Here is a 23,451-nt window from a genome sequence, read left to right on the forward strand (position 1 = left end):
CTAGTATGCTGTCATAGTTGATTGATCGTGTGTGTGTGTGTGTGTAAGTTTTTGTTTGGCATGTTTGCATGAACGGCCGCCTTGATGACTGAAACTCCCGAGGGACCTCTGCTCTCAGACTCTGTGTCCAGATGCTCAGCAGAGTGAAGCCCCAAGGGCTCTTTTATTCTTACAAGGGATGCTCAAAAGCAGAGCCCTAATAGCATCTAGTTAAAAAGCACTAAACCCAAAATCATCTGCTCTCAAAAACTGCCAGCGTGAATCGCGGAAATCCGTACAGCCTGCCACGTGGCACAGCTAGCGTAAAACGTGGAATTTTCCGTATAGTCCACCATGTCAACATCTGTACAATCTGCCACGTCCGCATGTCAATGCGATTTACGGAACCTCTTTTAGAGTGCAAGCTTTTGGTCTTTAGAGTTTTAGGCCCCTCGGCCGGGGCACCATAAGCTGGTACAACTTTGAGCTTCAAGTTCTTTAATTCTTTGTATCCCCTGGGCCCCATGGGGCGGGGACGCCATAAGTTGGAACACTTATGACATTTTATCCGGAATCTGTCCGGGTGGTCATGTCATGTCATCATTTTGTGACAATATTACAGTACAATGCTACATGAGCGATGGCGCCTTGCTTGAGAAATGAAATGAAATGTTATATCAAAAGGCCAAATTGACCTATGAGACCAAAAAGTTACAATGTGGTGAATCTGATACAATGTCCGAGTACAAAAGAAAAGGTACTAAAATGGCGTATGATACTAGCAGGGAAGGGGTGAGAGTAGTGAATGAGGTCTAAAATGACACAATGTGGGTATGTGTGTGGTACAAGATGAGCAGGGTGAATAGTCCTCAAAAGAGCTAAATCACAGGAGATCCATCATCAGTCATTGGCAGATCTCATCAATCTCCTTCATGGTCAGTAGTCTAACCGAGCGGTGTGCATGTGGGGCCAAAGTGACCCGGATCCTCGGTTGCAATCTCCGACGGTGTTGTGTAGTCCTCTGCAGTCGTGGGCGTCTGGATCTCCCTAGCTCGGTCGCTCGATCAATCAGCGTGCCTCTAGTGTGAGGAGAATGTGAGCTCTGCTGTGGTAGCTGCTCTTCTGGCTGCCCAGTGTCTGCTCTAAAGAAGTCTGTGATCCGTCTCTGAGACTGGCTAGCCTCTCCTCTCACGCGTCTCTCTCTGTGTCTGTGCAACTCCAACAAAAACAGTCCTAGACATCTCTGATCCTCATACCCCATGACTCTAGAACGTGGTCCAAAGCCCTCCCTGAACAGGCAATGAAAGCGGCCTCGTATCTCATAGTAAACTGGGCAGTGGCATGTGTAGTGAAACTTTGTCTCCGGCTCCATGTGAAATAGGGGACATGTCCTGACCTCTGCTGGTACTCCGCTATATCTACCAATCTCAATCTGAAGTTGGTGTGAAGATGTGCCTATCTGGCCAATAGCGCATCGTATCTATGAGATAAGTGGGTGTCTATGTATTGGGGCCTCGTCACAAAACCATCCATGGAGCTGGAGAAGATGCTCTCTTTAGAAAGCCATCTTCGTGCCTAGCTCCTGTGCCGACTATATCCAAGTCCTTCTAGTATCAAGCTAAGTTAGGTCTTAGCGGATGAGCTTGGTGATCTTGGACCTGTGTAAGAGTCAGAGAGGGTGCATCCAATGAGTACTAGAAAGGGGGCAATCTGTCTATGCTGAACCCATGCCCTTGAAACCATGATGTCATCTCCCCATACCAGCATGTTGTATCTCCGTGCATAGCTAACTGTTGAGAGGACTAAAGTGCTAGGCGGGCATATCTATCTCTGGGGAGGTCCCATAAGCGGTGTATATAGGAGATTGATCCGGTGAGCACCTCAACCACTAGTGGGGAGGAAGCTAGCTCTGCTCGAATAATGTCATGTGGTACTAAAGCCTTGGATCTAATAAGCCGCGAGATCATAGAGACCAGGGGCTTCTCCATGTCTCTCCATCCATCAATGCAACTCGACCTCCCATGATGGTCCAAAGAGGGCCCCCATATCTGAACTCCATAGAGCAATACGGAAGCCATCAGGGTGTCAAAGAGCCAGAGCTTCGTCCGAGGCTCCTGAAACTGGATCTGTGAACACATCCTCTCCAATCCCCCCAATGCTATATAGGCTCTGGTCAGTCTTGTCTCTGCTACTCTCCTTAATGAGAGTGCTGGTCCACTAAAGACCACCCCAAGGTAGGTGTAACCATTTGTATACTCCACTGTCTCATGGCCATAGGTGAATGTGTAGCGGACTTGGACACCCCATGTCATAAATGTGGCACAACACACGAGAGAATCACTTAAAACACTTCACAAACTTAATCACAGTGAAATAGAGTCGACACGGCCCGTCATAGTTCCGTGCCCAAAGGTATTGGCCCTAAAGTTTGACGTCTCTTTCAGTATTTATTTTTATATTAATGCTTGAGCAAAGTTACAAATCCGAGGGTCCTCTCTGCTCAGTGCTCTCTGGCAAAATCTGAGCGAGAGAGTACCCCTAAGTACATATTTATAGGCCCATGGCCTTCAAACTCAAAAGCAAGTACATGAAAAGCTTCAATCTCAAAAGCTTCTGGCCCAAAAATTGCCAACTATAAATGCGGAAATCCGTATGATGCCACGTCAGCAACTGCCAGCGTGATTTGCGGAAATCCGTACTGCTACCACATCAGCACCTATCAGTGCAATTTGTGGCGTCTGTATAGCATGCAAGATCAACCAGCCAGCGTGCTTTATTTTTCCTTATGTCCCTTGGGCCCTGTCTGAAAGGGACCTGTAAGTTGGAACACTTATGAAGATCATTTTTGTCGGCTAGGGTTTTGTCTAGGTAGTCATGCCACGTCGTCACTTTGTGACAGAATGTGGGTGTTGCTTTCTTGATCCACTGTGGGGTGGTGTTAAACACCATAACCTTGGTTTTACCAAGGTTGAGAGACAAACCACTGTCGTGGGCTAACCGATGCAATACGTTGCATCTCCTCTGGAGAGTCGGAGTGTCACAAACTTATGACGTGTCATGCTATAAGTTGTCCCAACTTATGGGCATGTGCCGATAGGGCCATGGGGACAACTAGGGAAATCTAGAGAAAGCGAAAGACTGGCTGTACGGAAGTCCGCATATCACACTGAAGTCCTGACGTGGCTGGTCATACGGATCTCCGCAAAACGCGCTAGTTGTGCTGACGTGGCAAGCCGTACAGAATTCCGTAGAAAGATCTGACTGTTTTGGCGCTAGCTTTTGGAGCCAATTGCTTTTGAGTTTGGAAGCTTTTTTAAATAAGTCCCTTGGGCTCTCTCTGGCTCACAAGTGCTGACGAGCGAGCAAAGGAGACCCGCGGGCAACTGTACTTTGCTCAAGCATTAATACAAAAAGGAAATATGGAAAGGGGCGCCAATCTTTGGGGCCAATCTCTCTGGGCACGGAAGCCGGGTCGTGTCGACTCAATTAAACTGTGAATTAAGCGTGAATTATTTTAAAGTGATTATCTCTCGTGTGTCGTGCCAGATTCTAGACTTGGGGTATCCAAGTCTGTTAGAGTGGTATCAGAGCTTAGTCGATTTCTCTTCTACCGGGAAATCCGATCCCTTTTTCTGCGACACATGGATTCTGGCAAGAATCGGACGACTTCTCCTGCCACCTCGGGAACAGGAGGCAGTATGGTAAATTCGAATGGATTAGCAGATCAATAATACGGGCCACCTCGGCCTACGGATTTTCAACTAATGGAGATGCAACGTCAGCAACAGGTTGATGATTGCGCAAAGCAGATGCTCTAATTTGCGAAGGATCCACAGTATGCCACTTTTTGACCTGGCACCCGATTGACGAAGTGCATACGCATTGGCAGAAAGCCATTGACACACCAATAAAATCGGCCCTCATGAAACCTCCTACTCCAAGGATGTTTACTGAAGAAAAACTTGATGACGTCGTCGAAAGATGAGTCAACCAACTCAAGCATTCACATAAAAACAAATACCGAAAGGGGAGCCAGATTTTGGGGCCAATACCTCTGGGCACGGAACTACGCAGGCCCATGTTGACTCAAAATTTGAAGTTATGAAGTAATTTAAGTGATTCTCTCGTGTGTCGTGCCAGATTTCTGACTTGGAATGCCCAAGTCTGTAATAGTGGTATCTGAGCACAATTTATTTCTCTTCTACTTGGAAATATAATCTTGTTACTGCGACACACATGGATTCAAACGACGAATTCCGCAAGAATCAGACGAACCCACCTGACAACTCCGGATCAGGTGTAAGTACGAAAAATTCGAAGGGACAATCAGAACAAGAGTACGGGCCTCCACGGCCTACAGAGTATCAATTGATGGAGATGAGCTCAACAGCAGGTTGATGATTGTGCAAAGCTTTAGTTTGCAAAGGATCCCCAGTATGTCAAATTTTTGAGCCGGCACCCGATCGATGAGGTGCATTCCCATTGGCAAAAAGCCATCGATTCCCCAATAAAGTCAGCCCTAAAGAAACCTCCTGTCGCACAGATGTTTACTGAAGATGAACTTCAGGACGTTGTCGAAAGATGAGTCAACCAACTTTTGGGGGCAAAGAAGAAGCAATTGAAGAAACGCAACAAGGGAACTAACTATCCTGGTTGTTTGGGCCGAAAATCCTCTTTTGCGAATGTAAGAAAACAGAAGAAGCATGTACACTTCAAAGGATTGTCCAATTCGTCCTCATCTTCTTCTGACAGCTGGACAACTCATCCTCTTCTAACTCGAGTGATGAGGACAGAAAGGGCAAGAAATGACGAAAGAACTAGAGATTGGAAAAGAACAACAAGAAGGCCAAGAAGAGTGGATCCTGACACTTTTCTGACAGTTTTGATGAGGATTCATCCTCTTCTGAGAGTTCGGACTCTGATGACCATATGTTTTATTCAAAGAGGAAGCACTTTTACAGAGCCAACCAATATGATTTTCTCAAGGACAAGGGCAAAAATACCAAGGAATTCAAAGAGGGTGGACATACAGTAAAGTTTGAAACCTTTTTAGGGTTTCGAGATGCTCCTAAGGCTTTAGCCTTTATTCAATAGTTTGACATAGCATTTTTTGGAGGCTGCTATACAGAGCACTCCAAGATTAGACGGGTGGTATCCTTTTTGAAAGGCAATGCACATACATGGTGGTCCACTCTTCTGTTAAGAAAAGAAGCACCAACAAAGTGGCTGATGTTTAAAAGACTCTTTATTTCTTCGTGGCTCACTCAAGAATACGAACGAGACGTGATTACTGATTGGAATCATATTCGGATGGTTAAGGCAGAAACTTTGGATACTTATTGTGAGAGATTTTGGGATGTTTTTCTACCTACTTCATCCTTTAAGAAAAGTTTTAAGTAACAAATCGAGCGATTCTGTTGTGGACTACCCAAAGATATACGAGACCACTGCTTGTTACAGAAATCTAAGCCATATAGCAGTTCATGGGACATGCTAAGCAAGGCTTTGCTATGCATTTGGGTAACTCGACGTATCCATCAAATGAACCTTCAACAAGTCATAACAGAAGCAGATCGACTGACAGAAGAACGGAAAGGCGAGTATTTCAAAACGGGAAAGTGTTTTGAATGTGGGGAACAAGGACATATATCTGCACGGTGCCCCGAAAAGGCACAAGAATGAGAATGATTGACAGATTGAAAATAGAATTGGGCGAGGAGATACTCGCTCCAGAACAAATATTAGACAGAAAATTACGAATGAACTGGCAATATTTTGCTTTGTGAATTTAGGAATAATTTTGAAGTAGGACTTTTAGAAGATGACGTTGATTTACATATGAAACTAAAGTATTATGGAAGATCCTGCTATTTGTGAATAGATAATAGGTGAAAATCGAGAATGCAATGATGACGACTTAGGAGCAATGACAGCTCCAGAATGAACCTGATAACAATAAGAATCATGAAGTTTGAATCATGATGAATGATTGAATGGAATTGTCATGAGCGCATCAAGAGTTTCCAAGGGATGAGATGGCCACACAGTGAAAAGATGACTAGAACTGAATGATTGAATGGATCCAGTGCCTGATTAATGGATTGGAATTCCCGGAAATGATTACTCGCACATGATTGTGTTTGAGTGCAGATGGATTGATTGACGAAATGACTGCAGCATTTTGGTCTCGAGAAATCTATGGGCATGATCGCAATAAGGATTAGTTAACCTGACATCAATGAGGTCCGGTGTGGATCTAGATGAGATTGCTAAATACGTTGCGAGGAATCTTGGTCCTAGATCAAAATGGATTCTACGTGATATGATTTGAATGCCATGTGAATATGATGTGACTGTCGTCTTTGTACAAGTGGTGGATTTGGGTCGTCTAGTGCGTCGATTTTTAGAGTGAGTGTCTACTGAACTGGTTTATGGCTTATGCTTGATTTTATAGGTGTAATCGAGGGGAATTACAATTCTTTCAACAGGGGGGTATGTCATAAAATGATGACGTGGCACTATTGCTGGGCGCTAACTGGACAGAGAGTACGGATTTTTCGCAAAAAGTGCTGACATGCTGACGTGGCTACTGTACTCATTTCTGCTGGCTGCTTTTTGTGCAGTTTTTAGGCCAGATGCTTTTGGGATTTGATTGCCTTTGAGTTTACTTCTTTTGGGGCATCCCTTGTAAGAATAAATAGACCCTTAGGGACTCACTCTGTAGAGCATATGGACGTAGAGTGTGAGAGCAAAGGTCCCACGAGTGTTGTACTTTGCTCAAGCATTAATATAAAAATAGATACCGAAAGGGGTGCCAGATTTTGGGGTTAATACCTCTAGGCATGGAACTGCGTTGGGCTGTGTTGACTCAAATTTTAAAGTCGTGAAGTATTTTTAGTGATTCTCTCGTGTATCGTGCCAGATTTCCGACTTGGGGTGCCCAAGTGTGTAACAAGCAGAGCCAACATGCAAATCTCGACGGAGGAGCCTAAACCCTAAGAAGCAGTGGCAAACGAAGTCTTACCAACGTACAAAGCTTTGCCGAGTGGCCTATTTTCTAAAGAGGAGTTTCCGCCAACTTATGGGATCCCGTCCGATGGGGTCCAAGTGACACAAAGACAAGAAATAAGACTGGACACACACACACACACACACACAGAGGCTCTTTTGCGTAGCAACTGATGACGTGGCAACAAATGTACGGACCTTCCTCATTTTGCGCTGACATGCCACATGACAGTTGGTGACAAGTTTTCATGTTTTAAGGGCTAGGAGCTTTTGAAGACCAGATGCTTTTGAGTTTGAAGCTTTCCTTGTGAATTGCTTTTCATAGGCCAAGGGCCTTTAAATATGTGTAGAGGGCTCAGTCTTTGGCACTCTTCCGGGTGAAGGAGCAGAAGCAAGTAGTGAGTTCAAGCAATATAAACAAATACCGAAAGGGGCGTCAAGGTTTGGGGCCAATGCTCTCTTGAGGTGGAACTCTGCCATTCCTCGTCCCGTGTCGTGCATCTCTTTTAGTTCAATTGTTATTTGAAGTGCTTAAAGTTGTTCAGTTTGTTCTTTTCCGTTGGCATGTGGTGCCCGTCCTTGTGACAGTGGTATTAGAGCTTCAAGGGTGTGCTTTTCTGAAAGCATACCAGTCCCACCAAAGAGCAGACAAAGCAAGTTGGCGCTTCCAAAGTTCACACGAGAAGTTTTATTAAGAATTTTTCATGTCCCGGCCCCGGACTTATTAGCCACTCCCACCCTTACTCCATCGTGCATCGGGCGCCCTCCCGTCTTCATCGCTCTGTCTTACAGGGCATAAAATAAGGAAACGAAGACATGGCCTTCATGGATTTGGCAGAATACTTGCAGTTTCTCCTAGATGAGCTTCGCAACATTCTTTCGCGTCATCCTCAATAGAATCTCGGTATGCTCCAAGTTTTGAACAATTTGTGAAATACATGTTACCCCCTCTGATACCCAGGTGGTACCTCCTCCTATGACACCAGAAAGTACCAAAGCTTCCAACCGGCAACCTTCTCAACCGTCTGTGCCGATCGGGGGAGTCTTCAGGAATATGGTGCAACCATCTGACCTTGATCCAGTGCCACCGTCGTTGCCCCCACCACCACCGCCACCAGGCTACAATGGTTGGAGCCCATATGGATACCCTTATTATCCATACCCGAGATACGTGCCTAACCAACCAAAAGATTTCAAGGATGGCGGCACGACAGTCAAATTTTTCACCTTTCCCGGGGTAAAAGATCAGAAGAAAGCATTGCAGCTCCTACAGCAATTCGACAACATCTATGCTTTGGGAAACGATACGGAAGAATCCAAGATTTCTCCAACAGCGGGATTTCTTAAAGATATTGCTATGCAGTGGTGGAGTTCAATCGCGACACAATCGCATGCTCCAAGGACCGGGAAAGCTTTCAAGACAATATTTGCACGCATTTATATGACTTCTCTCTTTGAAGTCCGGATCTTGCCAGAATGGGTTAGCTTAAAAATGTTGGCCACAGAGACCATGGACGACTATAACCAAAGGTTTCGTGACGTCTATCTCCCGGTGTCCTTCTTTAAGTTCATTCCCTTGGAGGACCAGTTTGAGCGATACACCATTGGACTACGATCACCACTGCAAAAATACAAGCAAGTCTCAACCATGCAAGAGCTTATGGACCATGCCGCGATCGGCTACAAATTGATGAAAGGCAAGCTAGAGTTTACTACAACTGCAACTCTGGCTTATAACCAAAACTCCCGGCAACAATGAACAAATTCTCGAGATTCTCATGAAAGTCAATTGCAAAGGCCTCGTTTGACGCCTCAACAACGAGACATCTTATCACAAAAAGGCCGATGCTTTGGATGTTTTCAAACAAGGCATAACTATTCTTGTTGTCCCCATCGCACTGATAGACTAGCGGAGCTGACGTTCGTGTCGACGGTCTACAGAACCCCAGGACCATCTCCTGCCAAACGAGCTAAACCGGCCGTTGGACTTGTAACTGACATCTATGGCATACTCCTTGAAAGTACAAATGAATTGTGTCGAGCATATGGGAAAGTCAATGGCTACAAAGCCCTTATTTTCTTTGACCCAAGAGCTACCAAAAACTTCATCCATTCAAGATTCCTGAAGCAGATAGATTTTGATTATGATCCACATGGTGGCGAAATTGAAGCCGAGTTAGCTACTGATCAAACCCAGAAGGTGGTACCTCTCATTGGTGCTCTTTCAACCAAGGATATGATGGAAAAACTGATTTTCACATCATGAAGTTGGGCAACTAGGATGTTCTCTTGGGCATGCCTTGGCATGATAAGAATGACACGACACTCCAGATTCGGAACCGTACAGTTATTTGGAGGAGTGGGCCGTTTATGCAGGAGGAGTGATGAGGGAGTCGTTGAACAACCCATGGCCCGGACCTGGATGGTTATTTGTGGGGGGAGTGTTCATCGGGAGTGCTCATGGTTTGCACCGATTATGCGGGAGGAGTGATGAGGGAGTCGTTGAACAGCTCATGGCCCGAACCTGGATGGTTATTTGCGGGGGGAGTGTTCATCGGCGGCTTTATGTTTCTATGTCTTGTAACATGCATATGTGAGCATTTATGTTGCATTGTGATATGCCAACCACCGAATACTTCTTATTGGATGAGATTTTTCTAGGAAGCCAACGACCCAGGATATCAAGCTCCAATCAGGAATGAGACTCTTTATTGGATGAGAATTTTCTCAGAAGCCAACGACCTAGGATATCAAGAGCTCCAATGTGGAACGAGAAAACTGATTGTCCCTTGAATGACCCTCAGAAATTTTTGAGCTAACTTGAGTTGTTTTGCGGATATGCTGTAATCGCAGACGATTACTTTCTTTCAAGAAGGGGGGATGTCACAAACTGCTGACGTGTCAAGCCACTGAGGAACGGAGCCAACATACAGATCTATACCGAGGAGCCTAAACCCTAAGAAGAAGCAGCAAAAGAAGTCTTACCAACTTACTGAGCTTTGCGGACTGGTCTATTTTCTAAAGTGGAGTTCTCTCTACTTATGGGACCCCGTCCGATGGGGCCAAAGTGACACAAAGACAATAAATAAGGTTACACGCACGCGCGCGCACACACCCACACACAGGGGCTCTTTTGCGTAGCAACTGATGTGACGTGGCAACAAATGTACAGACCTTCCGCATTTTGCGCTGACATGCCATGTGGCACTGTACGGCAGTCCGTGATTTACATTGGCAGCTGGTAACGTGGCAACAATACGGATTTCTGCGTTTTACGGGCTTGGAGATTTTGAAGACCTGATGCTTTTGAGTTTGAAGCTTTTCGTAGGTTATGGTTTCACTCTGAAATTGCATCAGAACACCACAGAAGCTTGAGGGAAGCTAGAGTGTTGTTCAACAAGAGTCTGGTCACCTGTTAGAGGCGGAAACATTGAAAATTAGCGCTCTGAATTTTCTCGGCAGCCCTAAGAAAAGCTCCTATTTTGCAAGGAAAGTCCCCGATTTGTGTTTTTGGTCTATATGGATTTTTGAAGGAGAGACTCTTTAGGACTAGAATTGGAAATTTTGGAATTCTTATCTTCTTGTAGCTTCTTTCCAACTGATTACCTTGGAAGAGCAGCTAGAGAAGTTTTGTTGTGGGTTCCTCAAGGGCTCAAACGCTATTGCTTAAAGCAAAAGGCCACAAACATTCAGCAGATGATGGCTCATGCATAGGATGGGAAGCTAACTTTCAGCAGGAAGAGGTCCAAAGGTCAATCCAAAAACAAAAAACAGTCTCAACAGTAAGACAACAAAAGTATGTTTCAAAAGAGGAAATTGTGCAAAGGACCTGCAACTGCTAAAGAAAGGATAGAGTGGTTCAAAGCAAGGCAAATGCTTCACATGCAGAGAAGTGGGACATAAGTCTGTTGAATGCCCTACAAAAACGTCTGACGATAAACCTTTTACTTCATGAGAGAGATGTGCATTAGACTAGAGAGAGAAGAGAGAATGATACTATGAGTGAAGGTTTTGTGAGTGAAAGAGAGAGAAAGAAGACTAACATCGGATGGGGTCCCTCTTTATTGCTAGAGAGGTATTTGCTTTAGATTGCACAAATGTTGATATAATGGATCTAGATGTTGAGATGCTGATGGGATCCCGTGGTAGATGCTTGGATCTGCGAGGCTAAGGGCTGAAAACTGAAATGCTAGTGGAGATGACTTGGATCTGCAGGGGAATTCATGAGGGTATGGCTGAAATTTGCAACCAATGTTACCTGAGGGCTGAAAATGCTGATGGCTGATCTGGGATAACTTGATGCTGGATGGTAAAAAACGCTAGGCTGAAGGTGAGGATATTGCTCATCAAAATGCTAGAAGCTTGGGTACTGTGGGCTGGCTGCCCAAGGGGGTACTGATTTGACTTCCAAAGGATGACCCCTAGCCTCTAGGGTCACTTCCATAGGAATAACATGCTGGGTCAGGCAAGGCTCTAGAAACACCACGACTTGGTATAAAAATTCCCAATATGTCAATTATTAATAAGTCATAATAAGAGGTGCTTCATATGCAGATAATTACGTAGGCCGGTACTAATACTAGACTATGGGAACACTCCCAATGCCTACACCTACCACACATTGTGTGTGCTCATGTGCAATCAGAGGTGCTTCATATGCAGATAATTACGTAGGCCGGTACTAATACTAGACTATGGGAACACTCCCAATGCCTACACCTACCACACACTGTGTGTGCTCATGTGCAATCAGAGGGTATGCAACTACTCTAAAGTGCATGGACATGCACGTCGTGTGTACAGGCTCATAAGGGTGCCAAAACACTTCCTAGGCTATCCTAAACCCTAGGAGTAGGTGTTAGCTTGTCCACATGCATATAGGCTTTGAATGTGCACATGACATCTATAGCTGCGGAGGAGCGCAAGGGAAAGAAATTCGAAAGCGATGGTTGAAGGAATAAGGGAAGACCTTTCATTAAACGCTGAAGGACTAAACAGTCCTAGGTGTACTTGCATCGGTAAAGAGTCCTAGGTATAAACAGTCCTTGGTGTACTTGCATCGGTAATTTTGAAGTTAATAAAGAAGTTCGTGCTAGGAAAACAGCAGTTGAATAAGATTTCTCATTTTGTTTTGAAAAGAAGGATCACGATAGATCCAGTAATTCGTCATTAGATACTAAGTAATGATACACTGAAGTATTTTGCAAGCTAAAGGAAAGGTAAAAGGTTAGCTCCATCCGAATTATTTGGAGGTGGGCCAAGTGTGACTTGGTGATGCCGAATAATTTGGATGGAGTGAAGGATGAATTGGCAGATAACCCTCAGGTTTGGGATGTATACCTTGAGACCTTTGATTTTGGAGCTTCCACGGAAAAAGCTCGGTCAGGTCATTTCAGTGGTAGATCTGGTGCAGTGCTTGTTGCATAGAGGGAGTACTCCATCTCTTGTCAATCAGATTGACTGATATGAGCACATAGTAGTCAGGGTTGTGTTAGTTGTAACACATCCGAGGTACTGAGCTGACAATACTCTGCCCATGAGACTTCTATGAGCGATGTATGTCTGTAACATAATAACTAGTCCATTGGTACACGTAGATAGGTTTGATGTGAAAGGTCAAACCAAGGTGCGATGGCTAGTGATCGAACCTCTGGATGAGTCTAATGTGAAAGGTTGGAACAGGATGCGAAGTCCAATGTGAAAAGTTGGATCAGGATGCGAAGTCCAATGTGAAATGTTGCGTAAAGTTAGGATGTAAACTGTTGAATCAATATCTATGTTGATAAATACTTTATGGTGAGTACACCGTACTTTGTAGTGATGCATAGACACGATGATTCGCATACATGTTTGTAAGCCATGGTGCTAAAGTTCTATATTGACTACAGGTGCAATTGGGAGCAATCTTATGTTGGACATTGCAAGGCTGATCTGCAACTGTCACCGATTTGGCCCATAGCCATGGACAGGGTTGAATATCTGCAAGTGTTGTTGCCTTGTTGATTTTGCAGGAACCACTTGAGAAGCTGCAGAAGATTCTACTGCTTCTGAAGCTCCAGATGCTGACTTGTGCAAGGCGCCTAGGAGAAGGGAGACTGGCAGAGCATGCAAGGCTACCCTGAGACTAGCAAGATTACTGACACCTAGCAACTGGCAGAGCATGCAAGGCAGGAGGACACTCGAATGGTCCATGCAAGTCAATTGGAGTTCCTGCATGGCAGGTAGGAGTCCATGGAACTGTGAACACATCACGTCCAAACTTTCGGGAAACGCTAGGAACAGGGATCTTGCCTCATGCTAGCCTACCGGATGGGCACAACACGTGGATGACACCGCCGAGAAGGTAGGTCTCAAGTACGGTTGTGGCACAACCACAAAACAATCCTCACTCCTTAATCTACTCCTAGGAGATACTGGAGCCACCACAGATTAGGAAACTGAAACTCTTAACACCTGGTCCCTACCATGTCTATATTGTTTGAGGAGAGGATTTGCTTCTCTTGTGTGGAGATCATTTATTCTCTCAAGTGGAGGCCATTTTCTCTTGAAGGGAGCTTCTTCTCGTGAGTGGAGCTATTCTCTATATTTCTTAAGAGTAGAGGTTGTCATAGTCCCAAGCCCTGGATACGTGGATTGTCTTGTACCCCTTTGGCATAGTCAAAACCCCAAGGGGAGGGTTGTTGGGTATGGGCTTTGTCCTATGACTTAGCGTCCTTGTGAACCCTACCTTGGAGCTCTCTTTTGTATCTTTGTATGCACCCTCTTGTCTCATGGAGCCTATGTGGCACTCCGTCATGTGATAATCATGTGGAGTCATATGGCCTATGTGGCTTTGCTTAGATGCCAATTCTCTCCCATGTGGGAGCTCTCTTGCACACTCGTGTTGATGTAATGCAAAGTTAATATTGAGTTTAGACATCGCCTACTTTTGTACTCTTAGTTATCATGAATGCTAGTTTGATTTATCCAACATAGTCTTTGACAAGTTATATGAAATGCTAAACATTGTAAAGGCATTCTCGACAAGGTATATGTGCTAGATATACTACAAGACTATGCAGTGGATTAGTGAAACTGACACTAGATTGATGTTCTAGGTTAAACAGCATGGGAGGCGTGGTTGAGCGGTTCTGCTTGGCATACGTTGGAACCATGTGTACATCATCAGAAACCAACATTGGATTGTTCTATCAGCGAGCACTTTTGGGCACTTTCTTGGCACAAACCAACACCAACTTGATGTGTCGAAATGCACCAACTTGTGTGGCACAAACCATCACTAGACTGACGTGCCAGAGACATCTGTTCTATGTTCTGTGTTGTATTTGTTGTGTCTGTGTTCGTGTAATATATGCTGCAGTAGTGTTAACTTATACAAAATTGGATGTCTGTGAGGGTGACCCGATGAACCGCTATGTTTGATGGACTACTTTGATGTAAAATGTCAGGCCAAGGTTTGCTGACTAGCTGAATCGAGTTGTCTTTGCGCCATTTGTGCCTTAGCATGACGACATGAAGTCAGTTTCTATTGATTTATTTTCTTTAGTTTTGTTTTGCCTGTGTGTGTGTGCGCGCGCGCACACACATCATGCCACACGTACACAACTGACTCGTGGTGCGTTTGGGACAGGAGTCGAAAAATGCTGCAGTTGCTGAGGAGCTTGTGTATGGGACAAAAAAGGGTTCACAGGAAGAATCCCAAAAGATTTCCACTTCCACGGTAGAGATAGAGGCTCTAAATGAACAGGTGCAAATGTATCAGCACAAAATAGAAGATATGGAGAGAGAACAGCAGGAGAAAGAACAGGAAGTTCTGTACTACAAGCAGCTTGCAGAAAAGCATGAAGAAGATTTGAAGAGTTTGTCGGCTGCTTAAAATAGTCTCGAACAAGAAAATCACCATCTTGACTTGCAGGTAAAGGATCTTGGGAAGGGCATTAAAGGGATGGCCATAGAGAGGCCAAATGTGGAGGAGCTGGAGGCAGAAAGGGATGTGGGAAGGCAGGAAGCTGCAAAAGAGAGTGAAGCTGAGGTAAATGATCTACTCGTTTGTCTTGGGCAGGAGGAAAGCAAGGTGGAGAGGCTGAGGGCTCGCTTGGGAGAATTGGGTGAGGATGTTGAAGCATTGCTACAGGGTATTGGTGAAGAAGCTGAGAGAGAACAGGGTGGAGAAGACGGGTAAATGTTGCACCATTTTGAATATGTATGTAGCCTTGTGTCTATTTCTTACCCGGGGTTTTTGGGCTTCTGCACTGCCTTTAGAGAGAGGTAACAAGGGGCTCAAAAATAACAATTCATGTGCTTCTCTCTCTCTCTCTCTCTCTCTCTCTCTCTCTCTCTCTCTCTACTTGTGGGATAGTTCTTACCTCGTTAAAACTTCCGTTCTTCTCTCTCTCTCTCTCTACACTTCTACTTGTGGGATAGTTCTCTTGGGATTGTTCTTACCTCGTTAAAACTTCCCTTCTTCTTCCCCTTGATCGAGCACTAGAGCTACGGAGATTCAGACGGCCACGATTGAGGAGAGGTGCTACACCATCCGCGGAGTCTACAGAGGATTCGAGCCATACTCTCTCGACATCCAGAGTGCAGATGACGATAGTAGTATCTTTGTTCCAGTTCTTTTGTACGTAGAAATGGTATTAGAGTCACCATTTTGTAACAGATTGGTCTCATAGGTCATTTTGACCTTTTGAAGACGTTAATATAACATTTCATTTCATTTCATTTCTCTCTCTCTCTCTCTCTCTCTCTCTCTCTCTCTCACACACACACACACACACACACACACACACACACACACACACACACACACACACACTCTTTCACCAATCTACAGTTGGTAGTTGCAGTGAAGAGATCATATATCTTAATTTGCGATGGACCTACCCTTCGTTGGAATTTTTATCATGAAGAGTCTCCTCCCAAACCTTTGATTGTTTAGCTCATGAAGTTAGTACTACGGCTATTCTCTCTGCAAAGCCATGTCAGACAATTTTATGCAACATTGATTTGAGAGCACAAAAGACGGCATCACGATTCACAGCCTTTTGTCGAGTATTGGCCCCGCCATTCTTTCGACCCTTGTCCTCCTTGTATAAGAATCCATATGCCTATGCATTGCACGTTGATGTTCCAAGTAATATTCTCCCTTACAAATCCTTGGTTCACTCCATCTTGTTGTAGAAGATGTCTCTTCTATTGGAGCCTACCTGTGAAAATTTAGAAAGGTCATCTTAGAAACCAAACCATAACTTGATAAACTTTATTGTAGAAGTTTAGCGAATCTCCATGCCACAAACCTCGATAGATGTTGTCAAAAAGTCCAAGCATGGTTCAACTCTAGTTAGATGTGTAAAAATTTCCAAACATGGTCATGCAGGTTGTTCAAATCTCTAGTCCATTTTAAACATGAAGAGAATCCAAAGATGATATAAATGCATATATTGAGAGACCACAATGAGAATGGCACTTGGCTCAATGTAAGGACAAATTCTCAATTGCCTCAATACTCCCTAGAAGTTGCATAGCAAAATGAGTAGGTAAGTTAAAAATGTTTCGACTCTCCTTGACATAAGGGCACCAATATAAATAAATAGAGGTTACTAGAAATATTTCGGGGGAGTTGCATGCAACACAATAGATTTCTCGATGACTTCCATAGAAAATACTTGTCTTACCATTGAATGTCATAGGAGAAATTGATTTGCTTCTAGCTATAGGGCTTGCACAAAAGCATGCTACAGTCTCCCTATAGCCGAGCAATGGTGTTCTAAATGTTGACGACACATATTTGATAAATCGAAATGCAGTATTGATGTATAAATATAGGTTGCAAAGTGAGCACCTCCAAAAAGTTGATGCCCCTCTTGGTAGCTCTTGAATTTCCCTTAAACCATGAATTTGTATTTCACATTCAATTTGGCTTGCGTTGAAAATTTTCCTACAAAGGGATACTCAATTTAACTTTTAACTTTTCAAGTGCATGCACACTTCCAATGCTTTCAAAATTGACGTACAAAGGAATAAACTTCTAAGGTACATGCTTGAACAACCTTCAAAAGCAGATGGCTCTCAAAGTCCATTGCATATGCCCTAGGTTCGTAGGTACAACTCAATCTCTACAAGGCACTTTTAGTAGTTGCCCTTCCTTAGGAAGGCTTTTGCAAAAATAAGCCCTTAGGGCAGGGCAAGTCGAGCGACCAACCCGTCCTTAGGAAGGGATACTAAAAATTTTCATGGTGTGAGCAAGGCTAGCAACAAAGGGCGGGTGGGAAGGGTTGCAATTTTGGGTCCTGCTAGTGGTTTGTGAAAGATAGTGTTTTGTTTTCGCGGTGAGGGATTTGTGCCTACCTCCACAAACCTGACATCACCAATAGGTTTGATCAATTTCCATGCCACACTATCGTGATATGAGAGGCATTTTGCTCTAAGTGGGACTTAACACTAGTTTGGTACCAAAAAGGACACTAGAATGCTTTATGAATTTAAATAAAAGGGTACATGAAATCTGGAAAACATCTCAAGAAATGCTTTGGCAAACTTATAGATTGTTAGCCAAAGTACTCTTAAACACTATAATCTGTCACTTTTTAACACAATCTCAATAGTAGCTACACTCATGAAAAGCACCTACGCAAAACAACAGTCAATGCTTCACTAAAATTTGTACTCTAGTGTTAAAAAAAAATGAGCAGGGTGTATGCCATAATCCATGGTGTCTACTTATATATGTGTTTGAAATTTTTACAATTGTCACGTGAAAAAGAATAATTTGTGGCTAGAATTAAATATAGAAAGTTGTGTGGGTCAAATATACAATGTTTATAAATTTAATTAAGGACCACATAAAACATTAAGCTTATCTAAATTTGCAATGTCTTGTGATGCATATATGTTAGATCTACGACTCCATTAGGTAAGGTGATACTATTTGATGGTTATGCAAGACACATTCGGTGATTTATGTCATATTGCAAAAACTGTACATGTAATTCTTATTTTTTATTTATCAAAGATTAGCCTTAAAATAAAGTCCACTTTTGGATATTTTCATTCATTTCATTTATTTGTCTACAAATATCTCACATGGGCAATTGAAAAATTTATACACACACTTTCATTAGTTTTTCATAGCAATGTTTTTTTTTTTGCAAGAAATTACGCACTATGAAGTTTTTTAAATGAGCTAAAATTACAAGATGCTTGTGAGTTTGAAACCTTTAAAAAATGCTTAGTACATGGGTACTGGAATATAGATACATTATAGACTTCAAATTTTGCCCCATAATCTCATGATGTTAATGAAAAAGGCCTTGAAAGACCAAAATTTTCCTCTTTGTCAATATTCAAGATTTGGGTTTTTTTAACATAACAAAATTCTAGTCAGCTAACTAAGTTATGAAGCTTGGTTTCTTGCTATAATAAGTTTTTTTCCTATCCATACACCTTGAAATCTATGCAAAATCCTCTTTTGACAAGAAGTTATATTCAGTTTATGAAAATTTTATAAAAATTACACTAATTTTTTATGATTTTTTAATCTTAAAACTTATAACCAGAAACTTAATTTGGTATTAGTTTTGACAAAATTAAAACTTGTCTATGTTCCTCCCCTCATAACTGACTTAAGATATAAACGTGATCTATAAAAAAAAATCTAGCTTCACCAAATAATTATGACAAGTTGTTGAAAAAACAGGACTCTTGAGTGTCCGATTATAAAACTAGTGTTGACACCTACTGCACACATCACCTTTGAAGTTCTTTGCCCCCGCCCTCTCTTCCAAAAGAGGTAGAGTTGAACAAAACCCCACCATAGGATGTAGTTTCATCCGTGAGAAGACATCTTTGATGCCACCTCTATCGCCACCTTGTTGTGTGCGAAACACCTCTAACTCTCCTCTCTCTCTCTCTCTCTCTCTCTCTCTCTCTCTCTCTCTACTAAGTGTAGTAGATTGGTTATCCCAATTCCCTCTTCAACAATAGGTCTTGAGTTCAAGGTAGGCCCACCAAGTTCCTTGTGTTGCCATATGCTAGCACGTGCACCACTAGATCAAGCTTTGGGAAGCTGGAACTACCAAATCGTTTGAATATTTATTTTAATCATGTGTTCCCACATGTGATGCTTGAATAATGCCACTAGTTGAAAATAGGAAGCTTTGAGAAATGACAAGTCGAGGAGGGAGTGAGGCCATGCAAGTTTGGAGCATGCTTGGAGGAGCCCACATTGGCCTAAAGGCAAGAGTTCTTAGACCTAGCCTTGCATCAAGATACCCCAAGCTTGTCACGGTGACTCAACCAAATTTTAACATCTTCCATGTCACATTCTAGATTCCATTTTTGTAATTTCTGATAAAATTTTGTAATGGGTGTACTACCTTGAAATGGTCAAAGTGTAGTTTCACTAATTACATTTTTGGACGCACTAGGGATGGCACACGTGGGTTCTTTGAATGAAACTTAGTTTTAGATAAAAAATATAACTTAGCATTGTCAAAGGTATGTGACGAGGTAAAACAACGATGAGTCCTTCTTCTCCATATTTGTGTATTTGTGGGACAAGTTTATTCAATGAAGTGACAAAATCATGGTCTTTTGTTTGTTCTATTTTCATACCCATCTTACGTAACTCATAGTGTGTGTGTGTGTGTGTGTGTGTGAGAGAGAGAGAGAGAGAGAGAGAGAGAGAGAGAGAGAGAGAGAGAGAGAGAGAGAGAGAGAGAGAGATTATGCTCTTTGTACACTATGACACACCCACCTTGGATAGTGTACGGAGAGTCTACGAGATGCTCTCACCACCTTTTGCTTGGCTAGTGGTGCTTTCATCAATTGGCCCAAGTCTTTTGGTTTTCTTGTAGAAGTTGACAAGGATTGTCAGTGGGGCGCACATGATAATTTCACTTGGCTATCTACATCACATACTTGCAGATATTTGGATTTACATGTTGGCATTGATGTGTCAACTGAACAGTGGTTTGTGCTCGTTTTATAGTTGATCATTGGGAACAAACTTTTCCATTGGTCTTCCTTGCATTTGCATTTGGCTGACAGAGCCCTTGTGGTGAGCCAGGTTCTTCTTACGATGGCTTGGCTCACCACATCCTACATGACTCTTCACTCCGACATCATGGTACGATTGAAGTGCCTTGTGGACAACGTTTTGTAGGGTGGCCTAGAACCCGTTTGTTCTTATGATGGCTTGGCTCACCACATCTTGTATGCCTCTTCACTCTGGCATCATGGTGCAATTGCAGTGCCTTGTGGACAACGTTTTGTAAGGTGGCCTAGAACCCGTTTGTTCTTATGATGGCTTGGCTCACCACATCTTGTATGCCTCTTCACTCTGGCATCATGGTGCAATTGCAGTGCCTTGTGCGCAACTTTTTGTAGGGTGGCCTAGATAGATATATTGACACATGGCCATGAGTCCATTGGGACACAATTGTTTTGCCTTGAGAAGAGGGTTTTGGGATTATTGATCCAGAGATGTAGAGCAAGGCATTGCTTGCCAAGCTCATAGTACGCGGATTGATTAAAGATTGTTTTTTCTACACGGTGCCTCGTCACATACCTCTCTTTGTTTTGGATCTATGGATACTGTTGGTGTTTGGCACTCGACCATCAGATTCATCTTCACATATGTACCTTTGGATACGTCTCATATCGCACCATTTGTATGTTGCTTACTCACGAATTTGGAAGGAATTGTGGATTGCTTTGATTCGACACATATCTTCTTGTGTAGAAGAGGTAGTGAGACATGCACTTGTTTAGAATGCATTTGTGACGGATTCAGAAGGGCGTTAGCTAGGCAAGAGGACTCACGTTGATTGGGTTAGATGGGATGACGGACTAGTAAACACTTTATGTTGTTGGTCAGATGCTTCCTTGGTGCATGGGTTACTACCTATGGGATCTGTAGGGGGTTGTTGCCTGTATGAGAGAGATTGATGAGGCTCTTCTGTCTGATTGGCATGGCTATATTGAGGGACAAACTAGTTTATCTTCTCATCAAGGTACCCTCGCTCTCATGATGGTTGCACAATAGGGGACTCTAGTACTTAGCATTGCAGAACTCGCCATCATGGGTAACACATTAGAGCGGAGTTTCAGGGTGAGGTACCACCTGATCAATAATTGAGTGCTAATTGGCAATCTGAGATCTTGTGTCAACCTTGTTTCACTACTAATGAGGCACCACTTTGGAGATGGTGCGGAAAGCCCCTTGTTCATTCCCAAGTGGGACTGGGATCCTGGTCAGTGACAATGGCCTTTGTTGATTATGCAATCCCTGTTTCCTTTTTTGAGTACAATGCATCCCTTAGCAGGAGGTTTCTATTATGAACTCAACACCCACCTCTCGCGCCACTCAGAGGAGGTATGGCAAGATTAGCACAACCTTCCTGCTTTTTAGTGGTAGTTTTGGTCATGCATGTGGACCCTTAGGATCATACATAGGATATGTTAATTCATGTGGATGATAGTACACATAGGATTTCTTATTGGGATTGCAACCACTAGTCATGATCCGACTTCTCAAAGATGCACTTCAGAGCCCAAGTCCTTGAGGCACTGTTTTTGGGTTTGTCCATATGCGCATCTAGTGTGGATCATAGTTTGTTGTTTAGTAATTAGAGTGGGCATTCATGATGGGTTCGTGACGTGGGGGGAGGTTGCATGACTTTTGCAACTTTTGGGTTTACACACCTTTTTCAAGGCTTGTCAATAGATTTGGTCTTCATGCTTACTTCCTTAGGATATAGATCAGACAATCTACAGATGATCCCAAATGTAGTTCACCACGTGGCAGTGTTTGGGGAAAATCTTTTTTCCAAACATATAAAATTCCTTTTTTTGAATTTGCCAAGAGGAAATTTTAGAAAATTAGGTTTATTTTTTGGGTTGTTACACTACTTTCCTCTATTTTGGGGTGGAATTTCTCCTTTTCCCTTGCCCTCAGTCGACATTTTTGAAATTGAGAGCGACACGATATTAAGCTGAGACACATTTTTCTTGAACACTGCCAGGTGGACTTCCACCAACAGGACACAGTTTTAATAATCACTCATCATCGGGCTGAAAAATCAACGTTTTTTAATCTTTTGAGTCTAATATTATTGAAATTTGAGTTCAATAATAATATTGAAGCTAATTATATGCACAATAAATTGATGCTTATTTACAAGATGGTAGTAGGTTGAGGTTTACCAAGAGCTTTGCATAGAGTCTCCAACCATTTCATTGTATCAACCTCCTTGGAGTCTTATATGGGGGAGCCTCATTTTGACCATACCTGCATGGACTAGCCTATCAGGTGGCCACCTTATTTTTTTATGTGGTCTCTCTATTAAAAAAAAATTACTATTACTTCTTTTAAAGACCATATATATATCCCAATAAAATGCTCTCCTAAATAACCCAAGAAATAAAAAAACCTCTCGTAGTCACTTATTGCATGTCTTGCATGGACGGGATTTAAATGAGTCTATTTTCAATAACAAAAACAACAATGTCACATAACCAATTCAAGAGACCAAGGAAAAGGAACCAAAGTTATGACATTAAAAGAGTGTGTGTGTGTGTGTGTGTGTGTTTGTGTCTTTTGGTTGGGGTGGGTTTTTTTTTTTTTTTTTGGGGGGGGGGGGGGGGGGGGGGGGGGGGGGACACACAAACATAAATAATGTATATATACATATCATCTTCAGGGAGTTCCAGGATTACCTCAAGGTCTCAAATCACATATATGGCTAACCAAGCTTTTGTCAAGGGATCATTGGATCCTAGTGTGAAAAGATGGCTTATCAAACCTATCCCGAAGTAGGTTTGTTGCTCACATCTTAAGCACTAGCATTCCATAACTATGATGTTTGTGGCCAAGGCCGTCGCTCTTAGAATTGCCCCCCTCCTGGATAGAGTTACATACATATCATCTTGACAAGTGCAAAATTTAAAGAATGCATGAAAATGAAAGTTGGATAAGTAAGAACTCTCTCTTCGTAAATTGATGAACGTCTCTTCTCTTAGTTTTTTTCACTTTGCACATGCTTTCCTCATAGATGTGATGCCTTGGCCCAAAATTTTTATATATTGTACCTCTTCATTCAGTCTTGACTTGCATGTATATCAATGCCTATACAATGAATTCTCTTGGAAATAGTGCATTGTTTTGATGACTATGTCTTCAAGTGCTAATTACCATTTTTAGTATCACTGATTGAGGTATGCTCATAACTTATCACTAACCTCTATCTCTTATGTGTGATTTCGTGTGAGTGATGAGTTAATCATCAAATAATCAAGCAAAAATTTCCAACTTTTTACCTTACATAAAAGTAAATACTCTTAAACACTTTCATGCCATATATATATATATATATATATATATATATATATATATATATATATATATAGCATGAAAGTGTTGAGTTAATCATCAAATAATCAAGCAAAAATTTCCAACTTTTT

At 42.7% G+C, this 23,451-nt stretch overlaps 1 protein-coding gene across 13 annotated transcripts in view; it reads left to right on the plus strand.

Moving 5' to 3' along the window:
* The window catches only part of LOC147428419 (golgin candidate 6-like), an 86,453-nt gene extending 71,107 nt beyond the window's left edge, over nucleotides 1–15,346 (plus strand). For 4 of the 13 annotated variants that reach the window (XM_086497520.1, XM_086497524.1, XM_086497528.1 and 1 more), the window contains 2 exons: nucleotides 12,876–13,208; nucleotides 14,436–14,505. Coding sequence is in view for 5 of the 13 variants with exons in the window: in XM_086497524.1 (XP_086353650.1) it covers nucleotides 12,876–12,917 (42 nt within the window). In the remaining 8 variants the exon portion in view is untranslated. Of the gene's footprint in view, nucleotides 1–12,875; nucleotides 13,209–14,084; nucleotides 14,256–14,435; nucleotides 14,506–14,617 lie in introns of those variants that run through there. The other 9 variants (XM_086497526.1, XM_086497521.1, XM_086497527.1 and 6 more) reach the window with 9 other exon arrangements.
* The last annotated feature ends 8,105 nt before the right edge of the window (nucleotides 15,347–23,451 follow it).

Source organism: Adiantum capillus-veneris, chromosome 23, assembly GCF_014529385.1.
Source record: "Adiantum capillus-veneris isolate H3 chromosome 23, ASM1452938v2, whole genome shotgun sequence".
Lineage (NCBI taxonomy): Eukaryota > Viridiplantae > Streptophyta > Polypodiopsida > Polypodiales > Pteridaceae > Adiantum > Adiantum capillus-veneris.